General features: G+C 52.3%; 1 protein-coding gene across 1 annotated transcript; it reads left to right on the top strand.

Annotated features, from left to right (window-relative positions):
• The first annotated feature begins 873 nt into the window (after positions 1-873).
• Cd8b (CD8 subunit beta) lies at positions 874-16,230 on the top strand. Its single transcript, XM_087202440.1, has 6 exons — positions 874-953; positions 3,631-3,990; positions 7,439-7,528; positions 11,274-11,363; positions 13,005-13,041; positions 15,627-16,230. Exons 1-6 carry the CDS (start codon positions 911-913, stop codon positions 15,637-15,639), a joined length of 633 nt encoding a protein of 210 aa, XP_087058566.1. The 5' UTR covers positions 874-910; the 3' UTR covers positions 15,640-16,230.

Genomic DNA, 16,230 nt, shown 5'->3' on the forward strand with positions numbered 1-16,230 from the left:
TATTGGACGTGGATACTGAAGACGGCAGTGTCCACCCTCCTGCCTGCTTTAAGCGTCCGCTGATACCCATTCCGTCTTCACAAACGCCGAGCTCAGGGCGGCCTGCCGGTCCTTGTTCACCGAGGTGAGTTCCGCAGGGACCCTCCCCCTGCAGACCCTCAGCCACGTCGCCATCGCTGGACAGTTCACCCCAACTCTGCACCCCTCTTCTGCTCACCACAGGGGCCCAGTCCTCGCCAGGTGCTGACCGGGCCTGGACTTCGCAGGCAGAGAAGCCAGAGCTGGGCACCCACAGAGCAGGAAGGCCGGGTGCAGGGGCGCAGGGGCGCAGGGGCCCAGGGGCGCAGGGGCGCGGCTCCCCTCCGCCATCACTCAGCCCTTGGGGACTCGGAGGGTCTGGGCTTGGCTTTGGCCCACGCTCAGGGAGGGAGGGACTCTCCAGCGCCCCAGCTCCCAGAACCCCACCATCGCCCTCGTCTCCCTGTCACACACAAGTCAACTTTCTGCCTCCCCCACAAGGAGTCACTGCTAAAAAGGAAGGGAGGAAGTGCCTGGAGCCGGCGTCTCTCTCCACCAGCGATCCTGGGGACCACCAGCTCTGGGCCTCAGTGTCCCTGGCTGTCACAGTGGAGCAGGACCCCGGCTGAGCACCCCCGCGGGTAAGAGGCGTCCGCACACGTGCGACATCTGGGCGCAGGTCGGCCCTGTAGCCTCCTTACCGGAAAGCAGGGGTCCTGGTGGGCTCTGCGGATGCGCAGCCCAGACCTTTGAAGCGCGGGGAAGAAGAGACCTGCGATCCCCACCCCGACTCCGCTCCGCCCCGCCCAGCTGCCAGCCCAGCCGCTCCCGCCCACCCCGAGCGCCTTCGGCCCAGCACAGCCCGCGGGGAGCAGGGGACTGGGGCGCCGAGATGCAGCCGCGGCTCTGGCTTCTCCTGGCCGCGCAGCTTGCAGGTGAGGCTGGGTGGTGGTCGCGCGGGACGGAGAGAGCGGGGACTTTAGAAACGATGTCTGGAGCACGCCTGTCATCCCAGACCTCAGTAGGTAGGCTGAGTCAGGAGGATCGCCTCGAGTTTGGGGCCAGCCTGAACTACTTATTGAGACTGTCTAAAAAGAAAAAAAAGGGGTGTGGGGAGATAATGCAGAGACCAAAAGCAGCCGCGGGGACACAAGAAGACGGTGGGCAGGCCAGGTCCCGGCAAATGGAAAGGACACTCCTGTGGGAGCCATTGCTGGAGAGCCCCAGCACCAGGCCACCTGTACACAGAAGCCTGGTGGGAAAGGAGAAGCAGAAAAAGGGAGCAGGGAAGAAGTGAAAGGGGCCGGGAGGAAGGATCCAGAGAGGAAGGGAAAGCCCTTATCCAGGGTCCCCGCAGGGACCCATGCACCTCAGAAAGGTACCTGATCCTGGGTGGACGTATGCGGCCTTCATACCCCACACCGGGCCCAGCGGAGAGGCCCAGACGCTTTTCATCGCTTCCTGGAAGTGTTTGTAGTACAGTCGGACCACAGGGACTCTGGCCAGGTCTGGTCAGCTGTGGCGCCGCCCCATGCTCTGTGGTGCCCTGGGTAGCATGGACCCTCACAGAAGGAGGCCGTGGTGAGGCTCAGCCAGGAGAGGGGAATGGACGCTCACCACCCTGCTGGCCTTTGGGGACCCGCCTCTGGGCCTCCTTAGAAGGCTTCCCCATCCCAGTGTCTGCAGCCACTCTGTGCAGGGCAGCGTGCAAGACCCAGGAAAGATCACAGGTTTCCCCAGTTCAGTGGCTCCGAGTCAGGTTCCCGGGTCTCACCACAAGGATTTGAACCTGGATCCGTTACACCTGGGCTGTGTGGCCTTGGGCACATCCTTGCCCTTCCCAAGCTGTTTCCTCGTGTGTAAGATGCTGGAACACTGTCTGTCCCCCACTGGGTGTGGTGAGGATTAAACCAGGCAATGAGTGTACCACACCCCACACGATCCACGCTTGGGCTGTGGATCCCACTGATTCCCCAGGAGGTCAGTGGCCCAGAAGAGTGGGGCCCCCGCCCAACCGAGAAGGCCTGATGGTATTTGGGGAACAAGGAGGAGGCCCAGGAGCCCTGCCAAATGTGCAGATCCCTTCTCAAAGCAAGGAGAGGTCGCGAAGCTCTTCGTTCCTCCATTCATCCCAGTACAACAGGACACAGGTGCCAGTGCAGGGCGCAGCCCCCCTGGGCGCAAGGCCCTGGTCCTCTCTGTGCCTCCCTCTGCTCCAAGCCGAAAGGAAACGTTTGCCGGGTCAGATCTGGGCAGCGCAGGGCCCCTTTCTGATGTTTCTCCTGGAGGTTCAGTAGAGCTAGAAGCAAGCCCCAGCCCCTGAGACGTGTGCAGTGCTTTGCCGTTGGCTGTGTGACTTCTTAGGCATCTTTTCATTTCCTCTTTCTCTTCCTTTTTCTTTAGTACTAGAGTTTGAACCCAGGACCTTCACACTGAGCTAATCTCCAGTGCCCCCACTTTTTTTCCCCCTGAAACAGGGTCTTGCTATGTTGCTAGATTGCCCAGGCTGAGCTCAAAGTTGCCATCCTCTTGGCTCAGCCTCCCAGAGTGCTGCGATCATCCGGCTTCCTTTCATTTCTTTCAAACCCTTCAAGGAGAGCAGAACATCGCCAAGATGCCCGCCTTTCCCAAGGAGGAGACAGAGCCTCTGTGCTCAGTGTGAGGTCACAACTGGTCCAGGGCAGAGACTGGGTTCACGGCTGGGCTTGTGAGTCTTCTCTAGTTCATGATCAAGCCCCTGCCTGCTAGGAGCTTCCACCTGAGGCTGACATGAACCCCAGCCCTGCCTCTGGGCCTCTGTCCTTCCGCAGGGGAATAGGGGCCCAGTGAGCCGTCCAATGCTGGGCTTCAGTCATGCCTGCCAGGGACAGTGAACTCCACTGGCTGTTGTGGGGATGAGGTGGCTGTCCCCTCTGAGGCTGTCTAGTCCAGCCACATGTTCTGCTTGGCACTTGGAGGCCTCTCCCAGCTGGCCCTGGGTCTCCTCAGCTGCTCGGAGCCCAGCGAAGCAAGTCGATGCCACTTCAAGTGGTAGCCTGGTGACATGAAGGGCGACCGGCTTTGGCTTCAGATTTTGGATCCTGGAGTTTGAATCCCAGGCCACTTAGCTGCAAATGGGATTTTGAGCAAGTAACTTCATGCCTGAGTTTGCTTATCTGTGATGGGGATAAGAATCGTAAAGCCAGTTGGGCATGGTAGGGCATGCCTGTAAGCCCAGCACTCTGGGAGGCTGAGGCAGGAGGATTTTGAGTTCAAGCCCAGACTGGGCAATTTAACAACTTAGTGAGAACATGCCTCAAAATAAAAAAGAGGTTGGGGATGGAGCTCAGTGTGAAGACACTGGGTTCAAAAACACCATACAGTACCACAAAAAAAGAGGGAAAAATCCCAAAGCCAGTTTGAGGTGTGGCTGAGGTCATGTAAGCAAAGGGCAGGCATCCAAGGATACAAAGCACAAATGCCAGCAATCGTTCCTATGCCTGCTGCCAGGCTGTACTTAGCAAGTCCTGGCCTTGCCGAGGGCGATCTCTGCATCCCTGTAACCTCAAGGCCCTCCCGAAGCTCTTCCATGACCGCTCACTGATGCTCCCTGCCCCCCTTGGTGCCTTGCAGGTCTCCTCAGCAGCTGTGCCCACCAGCAGACCCCCGGGTCCCTGATGGTCCAGACCAACCAAAAGGTGACAATGACCTGCGAGACTAAAACCTCCCTGAGCAACAAGCGCATCTACTGGCTGAGGCAGCGCCAGGCCCACAGCAAGGACAGTCACCACGAGTTCCTGGTCTCTGAGGATTTCTCCAAAAACATCACCTATGGCAGGGGTGTGACACAGAGGACACTCGCGCTGTTGCGCAGCACCACCCGCTTCACTCTCAGCCTCATGCACGTGAAGCCTGAGGACAGCGGTGTCTACTTCTGCATGACCATGGGAGCCCCCGAGCTGATCTTCGGGACAGGAACCAGCCTGAGCGTGGGTAAGAATGCGGCTCTGCTAGAAATGGGCATTGAAAGCTGTCCATGGTGGTGAATGCCTAAAATCCCAGCACTTGGGAGCCTGAGGCAGGAGGGTCGCTGTGAATTCAAGGCCAACCTGGACTACATAGTGAGTTCAAGGCCAGTCTCAAAGAGAAACACAGCTGGACCCTCCTGTCTCAAAAAACTTTTTTTTTCTTAAAGAAAAAAGTGAGTGTCGAGGAACTGCTGGGTGCCAGGTACATGCCAGGCACTGGGGCTGCTCTGCTGTCATCTGGGAGTAACAGGAAATGCATGCTGAGAATCCCTCGGCCAAGCACCTGCAAGTGCTTTTCATGGCTATCTCAATGCTGCCACTGTCCCTAGCGCAAAGGATGCTATGCTTCCCATTTTATTTATTTATTTTGAGTTTTTCTTTTCTTCTTCTTCTTTTTTGAGATAGAGTCTCACTGGGTAGCTCAGGCTGATCTTGAACTCACTATGTAAATCAGGCTGGCCTCCAACTAGTGGTCATCCTCCTGCCTCAGCTTCCCAAGTGCTGGGACTATAGGCATGCGCTACCACACACAGCTTCCTTTTTCATACAAAGCCTTCAAAGGATATTTTACCTGTCCAGTGCATCTCTTTCCACTCTGTCCGTACTGCATGTACTAGGCAGCACCTGTGGCAAATGGCTGCTGCACTGAACAGTGAGGATTCAGCTATCATGGATGGGAAGGGCTGGCTTGTGGCAAAGTCTCCCAGGCCGTGTTGCGCCATCAGGCTACAGCCCCTTCCCCAGCTTGGCACTTCTTCCCACTCTGGGGACACTGAGAGGGACAAAGGGAACCCAGAAATTAGACCACTCAGCATGGGAAGGTGCAGGGGCCTCCCTCAGGGTGGGACTCCACTGGTTCTTGTATTAAAACTCAGCCTTTGGGATTTGTGTTGTGTTTGCTGCTTTTGTCTCTAAAGCCCCACATCTTCCCAAGAGATCCCAGAACGTGGATCATGAAATAAGCACAACTGGGTTTCAGAATCTTCTCCCCGTGCTGCCTGCTCACTCCAGTGCTCACTCCTGGCCTCCATGTTTCCAAACACCATAATGTCCTGGCACCTAGGGGCCAGGGATTTAGCTCAGTGGCATCGAGCCTGCCTCGAAAGGGCAAGGTCCTGAGTTCGATCTCCGGTACGAAAAAAAAAAAAATCCTGGCACCTGCCTGTCACCCTGGGACAGCACTGCACCTCCCCAGAGCCGGTGCAGGGGACATATCCTCTCCCTGGACTGGGACAGAGGCAGCGCACAACTGTCCTTTCAAGGACAGAGAGGGAGAGGTTACACCGGGGAGTCAGGAGGAAGCAAGTGGCTTACTATAAGCAAGATGTATCTAAAACAGAAGAGCAGGCGGGGCGTGGTAATCCCACCCAGAATACATTCAAATATTTGTAATCCCAGCACTCTGGGAGGCTGAAGCACGAGGATCTCAGTGAGTTTGAGGCCAGCCTGGGCCACATAGTGAGACCCTCTAAAAGGATAAATAAATGAGGCAAACAGAAGCACTTGTGGGGTTGTGAGCACTAAAGGAGCAACCCCCCGCCCCGGGGGGGACTGGTTCCTGGTGCACTCAGAGCTATAGCTGGTGTTGCTTGTCCCCTCACCGTGGTTCCTCAGCATCCTGATGGCTGCTGGCCTTGGGGCCACCTCCTGTGTTTAACTCTGTCAGAAACTTTCACACCAGGAGTGAGTAGTGCCGGTTCCAGAACCAAAGCCTTTGGATTCACATCCCGACTGCAGTTCAAGACCTACCTAATTTGGGCAGGTTATTTCAGCCATCTGAGCCAGGCTCTCCTCATGGATAAAACAAGGATGGCAGTGCCCACCTCAGAAGTTGTAGAGGTGTAAACTGAGATTGGGGGCCTTGGGACCACCTCTGGCCCATTGGGAGCTGAATACTCATTCATTCCAGTTCCTTGGTTCTTCCCGGAAAGAGCCCTGAAAGTGGCCAAGACTACATCAGACTGTTTGTTCTCTCACCACACAGAGGAGGCTCCAGAGGACAGGGCCAAGTCTACTTTGGGTTTTTTGTTTTGTTTTGTTTTTGAGACGGAGTCTGGCTATGTACTCCAGTCTGGTCTTGAATTCACTGTGTAGCCCAGGCTGGCCCCAAACCTGCAGCGATCCTCCTGCGTCAGCCTCCTGCGTGCTAGGATTACAGGCATGTGCTACCATCCTGGCCAAAGTGTCCACTTTGGATATGCAAGATGCCAGCCAGTGATGACCAACGAGTTGGCTGCCCCTCCTGTCCCTGAGCTCTAGAGGTTAAGCTCGAGGTGCTTCTCTATTCCTTCCCCTGCTGCTTTGCCGAAACTCATTTTGTGAGCTATTTCCTTGGCTCTCAAAGGCAAGAGCTGCCGGGCATGCACTCAGCACCCACAGCCCCTCAGAGCCCCAGGGAGGGTCCCTCTGCTCTGCACACTGGTCCCCTCCCTCACCCAGCCCTCAGCGTGGGACACTGGCTCAGGATGAACCAGAAGAGGGGCTGCCCAGGTAAGGAGAGGTCCTGGCCCCAGCCTGGCCCTTGATACAACAAGGCCTCAGGCCCAGCCCTTTCCTCTCTGCTCTGCACTTTGATTAAAGTCTGAGACTAGAGGCCCCTCTAGCTCTATATTATATGATCTTTTATTTTCAGTACTGGGATTGAACCCAGTGCCTTTGCACTGACTACATCCACAACCCTCCTTACCTGCCCTCCCCTTTTAAACTTTGAGACAGGGTCTCCCTAAGTTGGTAAATTGCCCAGGCTAGGATCAAACTTGTGTTCCTCCTGTCTCAGCCTCCTTGAGTGCTGGGATTACAGGCATCGTCACACTCAGCAAGCTCTAGGTTATAAGATTTTTAAGGACACCTGTAAATTCAAATAGCCCCAAGCTGGGACCCTGCATGATATTGCAATGCAGGAAAGAGCTCCCTCTTCTTTTCTTTATGGCTCCTCCTCTAGCCTAGGGGTTGGCAGGAGGGCTGGAAGCCTGGTCATGGTGAGGGCCTGGGGATCCCAGCTCCTGCCATGAGGACACGTGGCCACTGCACACTTTTTGGGGTGCCTTGTCCCTTTTAATTCTCACAACAATCCCAAGAAGGAAGTGGGAATCATCTTTGTTAGAGCAGATGGGGAAACTGAGGCACAGAAAAGCAACAACTTGTCCCAAATCACACCACTGTGTTCCTTAATCAGGAGCACTGGGCTCTGCTCATAGCTCCAGGGCCCTTCTTCTCTGCAGGACACCAAACAACCCCAACCTAGACCCTAGATACATCTGGGAGTTGGGGAAGTGGACCCAAAAGTCCCCTGCTCTGAGACCTGAAGCTCTGTAGCCGCAGGGAACAATGGGTCTCAGAACCACGGTACCAGGATGGAAGGCTCGTGGTGTCACTAAGCCCCTAGCTGAGACACCGGTCTGCTCTTTCTGCAGTTGATGTCCTGCCCACCACAGCCCAGCCCACCAAGAAGACAGCCCCCAAGAAGAGAGTGTGCCCATCGTCCAGCCCGGGAACCCGGCAAGGTGAGTCCTCCAGCCCTCCCTCCCACCTTCCAAATGTGCTGGTCTGGTTTCGAGTCTGTAGCCTGTTCCTCCAGTGCCAGGCTGGGGTCAGAAGGGACACAGTGCAACAGCAGCACGCAATCCACTATGGTCAGACTCCCAGGTCACCACAGAAAGGAACTTAGAGAAAAATCTGTCCACCAAAGCACCTGCACACGACCCCGCACAGCACCGTTGTTCATAACAGCCAAAAAGTAGAAACGACCTAAGCATCCACTGACTAATAACTGGATCCATGAAATGCGGGCTCTGCTACAACGGAGCAGTATTGCTTGGCCGTAACAGAGAATGAAGTACTGATAAATGCTAAAGTTCAGATGAACCTGTGGACTGTTATGCAATGACAGAGGCCAGTCGCAGACAATACTGTGTGAAGCGAAGCATCGGGGTGCATGCCTGTAATCCCAACACTCTTGGATGCTGAGGCCAGAGGACTGCAAAATCAAGCCCTGCCTGGACAACTTAGAGACTTAGGATCCTGTCTCAAAATAATTTTGTTTAAATAAGGAAGAGGGATATAGCTCAGTGAGAAAGCTCTGGGTTGACTTCCATAGAGACAGAAAACAGATGAGTGGCTACTTGACTGAAGAGGAATGTTGAAGTGACCCTAATTGTTCCAGGTGTCTCTCTGGGATGGTGGAAATGTTCTAAAGTTAGGTTATGGTGATTGTGGCACAATGCTGTGAAGATACTAAAAACCATTAAAGTGTCTAAACCATTAGTGTCTGAACAGGTAGACAGTATGATATGCAAATTCTGTCTCAGTAAAGCTGTTAACAATCAAAAATCTAAGCCAAAGGACCAGCACTTTAAACTTTTCCAGTTTTGCTGCCTCACAGAACACGCAGCACACAAGATGGGGTTTCTAATACATTTGTCAGAGAGCGCACACACCTGCCCCTGCACTGTAAGCATCAGACCGCTCGGTTGGGGTGGGCACATACATGTGCGCACGCCTGCACACGCACATATGTGTACATGACACATACATCCCTTGAACCCATCAGCTCAGATGCATTTCTGGAAAAATACTGACTTAGTCCCCCGAAGGTTTCTGGTGGCAAACAGAAAGCACCATCCACCGCTACCCAAAGAAGAAACCACACGCAGCAGCCCCGGGACCGCCTTGTGCACTGCACAGACCTGGACGATGGGGGTGAGATGCTGCCACAGGAGGTCAGGGTGAAAAGAAAATTCTAACCCAGCACCCTGGGAGGCTGAGGCAGGAGGACTGAAATTTGAGCCAAGCCTGGGCAACTTAGTGAGACCCTGTCTCAATATAAAATATAAAAAAGGGCTAAGGATGTAGCTTGGTGCAAAGGTCAGGGGTTCAATCCTTAGTATGGGGAAAGACAAAGACAGACACAGAAGGAGACTGAGACATAGAGGGAAAAAATTAGAGGCCATGAACGGAAAAGCAAAGTGACCTTGTTTTATAACATGATGTTCCCCGACAACTTCACCTAAAGGATTTCAGGCAGGCTACTATTGAAAAAGTCACAAAACACAAATATATTCAGGCCATTAAGGTGAGGCTGCAGGAGAAGCCAACAAAGTCAAGAAATAAAGGACCTGCTCTCTCGGGGACCTGCAGAGGCCTCACTGGCCTCCAGCTCTGTCCTCAGAAGGAGGGGACCCTGCTGCCCTGTGCCCATCACTATCATTTTTTGAACTTTGTGGAGATATAATCTGCAGAGCCTAAACTTCACCCATTCTAAGCATACAACCTCGGTGAGTTTAGTGAGCAGACGGGTCATGTAGCCAGCACCACATTGCAGGTTTAAGACACCTCGCCACTTGTGTGTCTGCAGGTGGTCTCCATCCCAACCTCGACCGCCACTAACCCACGTTCTGTCTCCCCTGGAATCTCCAGCAAAGAGAATTGGCAGGGCTCCTGCTTTGGTCTTTCAGCATGGCCTCTTTCACTTGGTCCCATGATTTGTGAGTCCTTCAAGTTGAGGTCTTTCAAGTGAGAGAGGGCCAGGCAGAGAGCCTTTGAGTCTTGATGTTTAGAAACTGCAGAGTGAGAGAGAGAAAAATAATGGTAACCCCTTCCTCCCTCACAAGATGAAAATCGGCCGTCGGACCGGCCCTTGGCAGATCATGAGGATTCAGTGACATTCTCGCCCTCCCTGACATCCAAGATGCTATTTCCAATCTGCAGCCTTGTCCTTGGTTCTGGGCCTCAGCTGCTCAGCAGGACACCCACAGGAGCCCGCAGGCCACCAGACAAGGACTGGGGCACCAAGAATATAAACCCTGCAGCTTAGGTAGCATGCACATTGGGCAAAGGAGCAGAGAGCCAACCCACAGGAGAAAAAGCACACCGGCACCAGTACATGCAGTAGGCTTCAGCTCAGACTTAATCGGGGAAGGGAAGCAAATGTGCATGCGCTCTCTCTCTCTTTCCTGGGAAAACTGAAAAGCAGATGACATTAAAGGCCTGTGTTAAGGGGCGCTGTGTAGCAGGTAGGAATGGAAGTCAGTGCCGTCTTCTCTGAAGGCACTTGACTGGATCTCTTATGATTTGAAATGGACAGAGCTGTGGCTTCACAGTCCCTGTTTCCAGTGTCTGCCTCCGGAAGGCACTTGCATCCGGGAGGAGAGTGTGGTGTTCTCTGTCCTCTGAAGGGTTCTTTGGTTTTTGTTTTTGTTTTTGTTTTGTAAGATAGGGTCTCGCTGTGTACTTCAGGCTGGCGTCAAACTCATGGCAATCCTCCTGCCTTGGCTTCTCAAGTGCTGGGGTTACAGGTGTGCACCACCACACCCAGTAAGTTTTTATTTTTAATTTTCAATTCTTATTAGTATGTTCACAGTACATAATTATTATATTCATTATGGGGAGTTGGTACACGTACATGACACATTTTGTTCTTTTTACATCTCCTTCCCCTCCCTTCCATCCCCTTCCACCTCTTGTCCCCTTCCTATTTTCAGTTTTTGTGAAATTTACATGTTTTTAAAATAAATAGTTTTTTAAAAATGTCATTACTATGCAGGAGAATTGTCCACCTGAACATAAATAGCTTCCGAGTTTAATTACTCTTTTAAAATCTGGATGTGAGACATGAAAATTTTTTCCATAAAATTATTTCACTGGTGTCTAAAGAGCCTACAAAACTGAGAAGGAAATTCACTACAGCACGGAGGGCCGTGAATTAACAAGACACATGTTTGAGTGGGTATTTCAGCAGACTGTGCCTCAAACAAGGTGTCAAGACCTCCCATTGGAGGAGAGATGTCATAGCGTGGTGTGGCCTGGGAGACATACAGGTCGCGGGTGTTTCAGCTTCCTGGCAGAGTGTAGCTGGGTACGGCTGCACACTTGGATGTCTGCGTAATCAAAGTTGCTGTCCTGCCAGGAGTGGTGGCACACGCCTGTAATCCCAGCACCTGGAAGGCCAAGGCAGGAGGATCATTGCGAGTTCGTGGCCAGCCTGGGCTACCTAGTGAGTTCAAGGCCAGGCTGAACTACATAGCAAGACCCTGTCTCAAAAAATAAAAACAAAATCAAAACAAAACAAAAAAAGAAATGCCATGGAGAACAGAAAAAGGGGAAAAAAAGAAAGGATGCAAAGGAGAAGGAAATGCACCAAAATATCCCTGGTGGTGTCCTGGAGGGGCCTTCCCTCGGCAACTTTCCCCCATGTCTGTCTGTGTGTCTCACATGTTCAGCGTCAAGCACATGTCATGGTGTCTCTTCCAGGCCTGCACTGTGGCCTCGTCACCCTCAGCCTGCTGGTGGCCAGCTTTCTGCTCCTCCTGCTGTCCCTGGCTGTGGCCGTCCACCTGTACTGTGAGTTGCCCCTCCCCAGGCTGCCATGGTGACCCTGTCTGCTGTCTGAAATGTCCCTGGGTTTACTTTTTTCTCTAGAAGAATGCAGTGGATGGCAGCCTGCTTGAAACCTGGCCCAGAGAACTCAGTTCTGGAAGGGATTCTATTTGTCTTTGGGGTTTGGGGTTTAGGGGTGCTGGGATGAACCCAGGGTCTCGTGCATGGTAATAACATGCTATACCACTGAGCAACACCCCCAGACCCTGAAACGATTCCTGGGTCTCTGCAGTCAGATAAATCTGAGTTTGAGTCCAGTGCTCCTGGTTCCCTCTTTAGTGACCTGGCCTCAAGCTCGGGCCCAGCACCCTCACCCAGCCAGGTGAGGCAAAGTGAGTCCCTCCCCGAGCACCAGGCATGGGGCATGTGCTGGGTAAGTGGTGTGAACACAGGCCCAGTGCCCAGGAGAGGTTGTCAGGGGTTGAGCAGGGTCCCCAGAAGTCTTCCCCTTGCTGAGGGAGCAGGGAACCCAGACTGGCTGCTGCCCTTGGCCAGTGCAGGTAGACTTGCCTCCTCCCATGCACTCCCAGGCTCTGCATGCCTCGGCCTCCTAACACAGGCAGAGAGGAGCCCGGCTGGCCCTGGCTCTTCTGCTCACCTGCGCCACCTTGAGCCACCTTCTCTCTGGGTTTCTATACAATGGGGTGGGGGCCCTGAGGGACATAGGCTGATCAGTGGCTCTTAGCTTTTAGCAGTCAAGGAGCCCTTTGCATATATGGTGACCAGTGAGGACCCTCTTCTAAGAGAAATGAACCTGTACACATGCAGTTTTGCATCCCAGGCCCCCCAAGGGATCTATGCACCCAGTTCTAAGAATACCATTAAAGTTCCAGAGTCTAAACTTTTCTGAGTAAGGGCCTTGGCTGTGAAAGAACTAAAAATTGTTACCACTAACTGCATTTAGCTATGCTTATTTATTTAGTATATTGTGGGTGTTATTGGTTGTGTTTTAAGGATAAAAAGTAACAAAGGATGAGATAAAACGTAAATAGAGCTGACATGATGGGACAGGTCTGTGGACCCAGCACTCTGGGAGGCTGAGGCAGGAATATTACAAGTTCAGGCTCAGCCTGGGCAACTTAGCAACTTAGCCAGATCCTGTCTCAAAGTAAATGAAAAAGGGCTCAGGATGTAGCTCAGTGCAAAGGCCTTGGGTTCAATCCCCAGCGCTGCAAACAAACAAACAAAAAAGTAAGCAGACCTGCTGCTGTGTCCTTCCCATGTCCCAGGAGGAAATCTTGCTCCGCCTGGACACACGTGCTGTGGTTTGAGCCTGCCACCTGCGTAATTTCTCGAATCTGACCTGCTGCAAAGGGTGAGAGAGCACACTTATGGATAGACTGGTAACTGTGGGGGCTTCACCACTTCCTAGCAGCATGTCTTTGGGCAAGTGACTCAGAAACTCATTCTGTGCCTCAGTTTCTCCGAATGTAGAATGGACATAGTAGTAGTACCCACATTACAGGTTTACAATGAACATGAAGAGGACAAATGTGGGAAGTTCTCAGGGCGGAGCCTGTGTTGACTAACCCACCCCCACTCTGCACTGTCCTGCTCGGTGCCAGGGTCCCTGCAGCTGACTATGCCCTTGTTCTGCTCTTCCAGGCCTGCGGAGGAGAGCGAGGCTTCGCTTCATCAAACAGTGAGTATTGTTCCCAGGTGACCTGGTTCCAAGGCCCCTGTTGCTGCTGTGTGCAGCCTCAGATGACACCTTCAGAAAATTATCAGCAGAGGAGGTGACAGAATTCAGGAAAAGAGCTGATTTAAACAAAATGCTGTGTAATCACCTAGCAAACATATCTTTTGTAAAGTGAGATTCAGTTCTGAGCCCTGCTGCCAACAACTGTCAACCTTGTGCATGCCAAGTACCAGAGGGAACCCAGATTCTCTGCCCCCTGGAGTTTCACACACCAGGTCCCTGAATGGAAGTTATCACCCCACTTTACAGAGTAGTGGAGAGACGCATCAGTTCCTGGAGACCATGCCTGTCCTTCCCCATCTGCTGCTCTCCACCCCACCTGGGTCCCAGTGGTTGACAAAGCCACAGACCGCGCTTCAAAGCCCAGGGGCTGAAAATCACCTCTGAGGCCCCTGTGCCTCATAGGCCCAGCTGAAGCAGAGGCTACTGGAGGGCAGAGGCTACTGGAGGCCAGAGGCTGTGCTGCTCCTGCCTCAGGGTTAGGACCCCAGCCCCTGCCTCACCGGATTTGTTTTTCTTCCTCAGTGAATCTGTTTCATATCTGCCTCCCTCACTGACTCACATGATCCTCAGAACACCCCCCATTGAGCCACATGTGATGGCACATGCCTATAATCCCAGCAATGAGGAGGCTAAGGCAGACGGATTGCTGAGAGTTTGAGACCAGCCTGAGCTACGTAGTGAGTTCAAGGCCAGCCTGAACTTCATACTGAGACTGTCTCAGAAACACAACCCCCCCACCCAGCCATGTGGAAATGTTTGCAGGGATAAAGGAATAGCATCTTAATGAAAGAGGGCAACAGGGTGTGAAGTCAAGGGTTCTGGCTCCAAGGAGAGGCAGGGCTGGGTCTGAATTCTGATGGCCCCTCACTGACCGTGTGACTGTAAGTGAGCCACGTCACCTGTCTAAGCCTCCAATTATTTCACATCTGTGAAATGGGGTGACAGTACCCACCTCCTGGCTTTTGCAAAGACACTGGGGAGGCTGTGGAGCACATGTCTCTATCCCCTGGAGTCAAAGCACAAGCTTGTATAGAGTGAAGTAAATGCACCCCTAGGAGTCCAGCCATCAAGAAGCAAAATGCACTTTCCAGTCCTCTGAGGTTGTAGTTTCTGCGTGAACTCTCACAACTGGATGCTGGGTTACACACACTGTGTGGCTGAGGGATGTGCCTGCTGTACATCACAGGCAACTTTCAATGATTCATCAATGGTGTGCAGTTGTGACCTCAAGGGTTGACTTAGAAACAGCCCCCTACCTTACAGATGACAAGGAGAGTGTATCGAAGGCTACCTGCAGGAACTTCCATCCAAAATCTTCCCTGGGTGACTTTTTCTGGAGAGTGAGCCCCGCTCTGGGCCCTGCCTGAGGTCTGTGTCACACACCCTTTCATCTTAACTAGCTCCCAGTTTGGAGACCCTCTCCTCAGAGAAATGAACCTGTGTGTGTGTGCACAGTTTTGACTCCAAGGTCTTCCCAAGAGGCCCCCCATCCTAGGACACCGTTAACATTCAAGTGTCTAAGTTTTTCTGAGTAAGGACTTCATTCATGAAAGAACTAAAAATTGTTACCACTAACTGCAATTAACTATGCTTATTTATTTAGTATATTGTGGATGCTATTGGTTGTGTTTTAAAGATAAAATGTAAAAAAAAAAAAATAAGATAAAAATGTAAATAGAGCTGATGTGATGGTGCAGGTCTATGATCCCAGCACCCTGGGAGGCTGAGGCAGGAGGATCACAAGTTCAGGCTCAGCCTGGGCAACTTAGCCAGATCCTGTCTCAAAATAAGAAATGTAAAAGGTCTGAAGAAGTGGGAAGGCCTTGGGTTCAATCCCCAGCACTGCAAACAAACAAAAAAGTAAGCAGACCTGCTGCTGTGTCCTTCCCATGTCCCAGTGGGAAATCTTGCTCCTGCCTGGACACACACGCTCAGATGAGGCAGGGAGGGTGGTCACATGGGGCCCTGAATTCCCCTCACCCCTTCACTCAGACGGGCTCTTCTTTCAACTATTTGTCTGGGTTTACCCTACCTGGGAGATGACTTTTGAACAAAAGAGCCTGTGGCTAAAACCAAGCTTTAAAACCACTTCTGGTTTGCTCTCATGATCCAGGTGTGGATGAAACAGTCCCTGCGCCTTACAGGTCAGCTGTTCTGATCGCAGATTGCAATTTGAGGTAGCTGCTCCCCAGCCTCTAGCTGTCCATACATCCTCCCATCAGCAGGCCAGTTCTCTACTCCAGTACTGTGTGTCTGTGGATAGCTTGTCTTGGTCCTATAGAAGCAACACTGTTCAAAGCTACAGCTCTTTGGGCTCTTTTTTTTTTTTTTTTTTTTTTTGGAGGAGGGATTTCTTTTTTTCTTTACTTTTTAGCTTTTTATTTTTTAATGCCTAAATTGGGCCCTAAACAGGCCAACACAAAAGCCTTAGCCCTAGGCTACTTAGAAGAGAACCCTGCAAAATGCAGTATCATTTTCTTGAAAATAACTGGTCTTACAATAACTGGTCTTGCTGTTGTTTCCAGGTTCTACAAATGAGCAGAGGCTATGCTCTTGGTGTCCTGCTACAAAAAGCCATTGGTCAGGAATGAGCAAGATCTGCACAGAGGAGAGAGAAGGGAACATGCTCAATGGTGGAAATTTCACTGGCTTTCTCGAGCTGCCTGCTTTCAACTGCTGCAATTCTTTCTGGGGGCTTCAGGCCAGAACCCTTCTGTGTTTGCCATTAACAGGCTTAGAGGGAAGGCTCTGGAGCCCAAGGGCTCTTCAGAAAGTGCACTGGAGGACTGAGAATATCATCAAAGACACCACCTCTGGCTCCTGTGCTCTCCCCAGGCTGGGCAGGGTCCTTGCAGCCACCATCTCTGCATGTTGTTTTGCCCTAGTATGGCAGGGACATTGGGTCCCGGGTCTGTTATGGGATGGAGCTGGGATGACAACCTGCCCCAGAGGCCACTTGTGAATAAGGCTTTCAGAGAAGGAATTCCCAGCAGCCATGGGAGTCTCCTGGCTGGGAAACTGGGGTTGGGGAAGGAATTTCACTCCATGGCTTGTATGTTTCTCTCACTCTCTGTCTTTTTATGAAAATATCTCAGTTGTAAAAATAAAGTCTTCGTTTAAAGATGCAAA

Source organism: Heterocephalus glaber, unplaced genomic scaffold, assembly GCF_053883595.1.
Source record: "Heterocephalus glaber isolate CG9 unplaced genomic scaffold, H.glaber_assembly_v1.0 deba00000470, whole genome shotgun sequence".
Lineage (NCBI taxonomy): Eukaryota > Metazoa > Chordata > Mammalia > Rodentia > Bathyergidae > Heterocephalus > Heterocephalus glaber.

Excerpts from the sequence above, each read along its gene's own strand:
- Cd8b (XM_087202440.1), top strand. The coding sequence starts at position 911 with ATGCAGCCGCGGCTCTGGCTTCTCCTGGCCGCGCAGCTTGCAG. Across the intron at positions 3,991-7,438 it reads AGGAACCAGCCTGAGCGTGG|TTGATGTCCTGCCCACCACA; the intron begins GTAAGAATGCGG and ends CTCTTTCTGCAG. Across the intron at positions 11,364-13,004 it reads TGTGGCCGTCCACCTGTACT|GCCTGCGGAGGAGAGCGAGG; the intron begins GTGAGTTGCCCC and ends CTGCTCTTCCAG.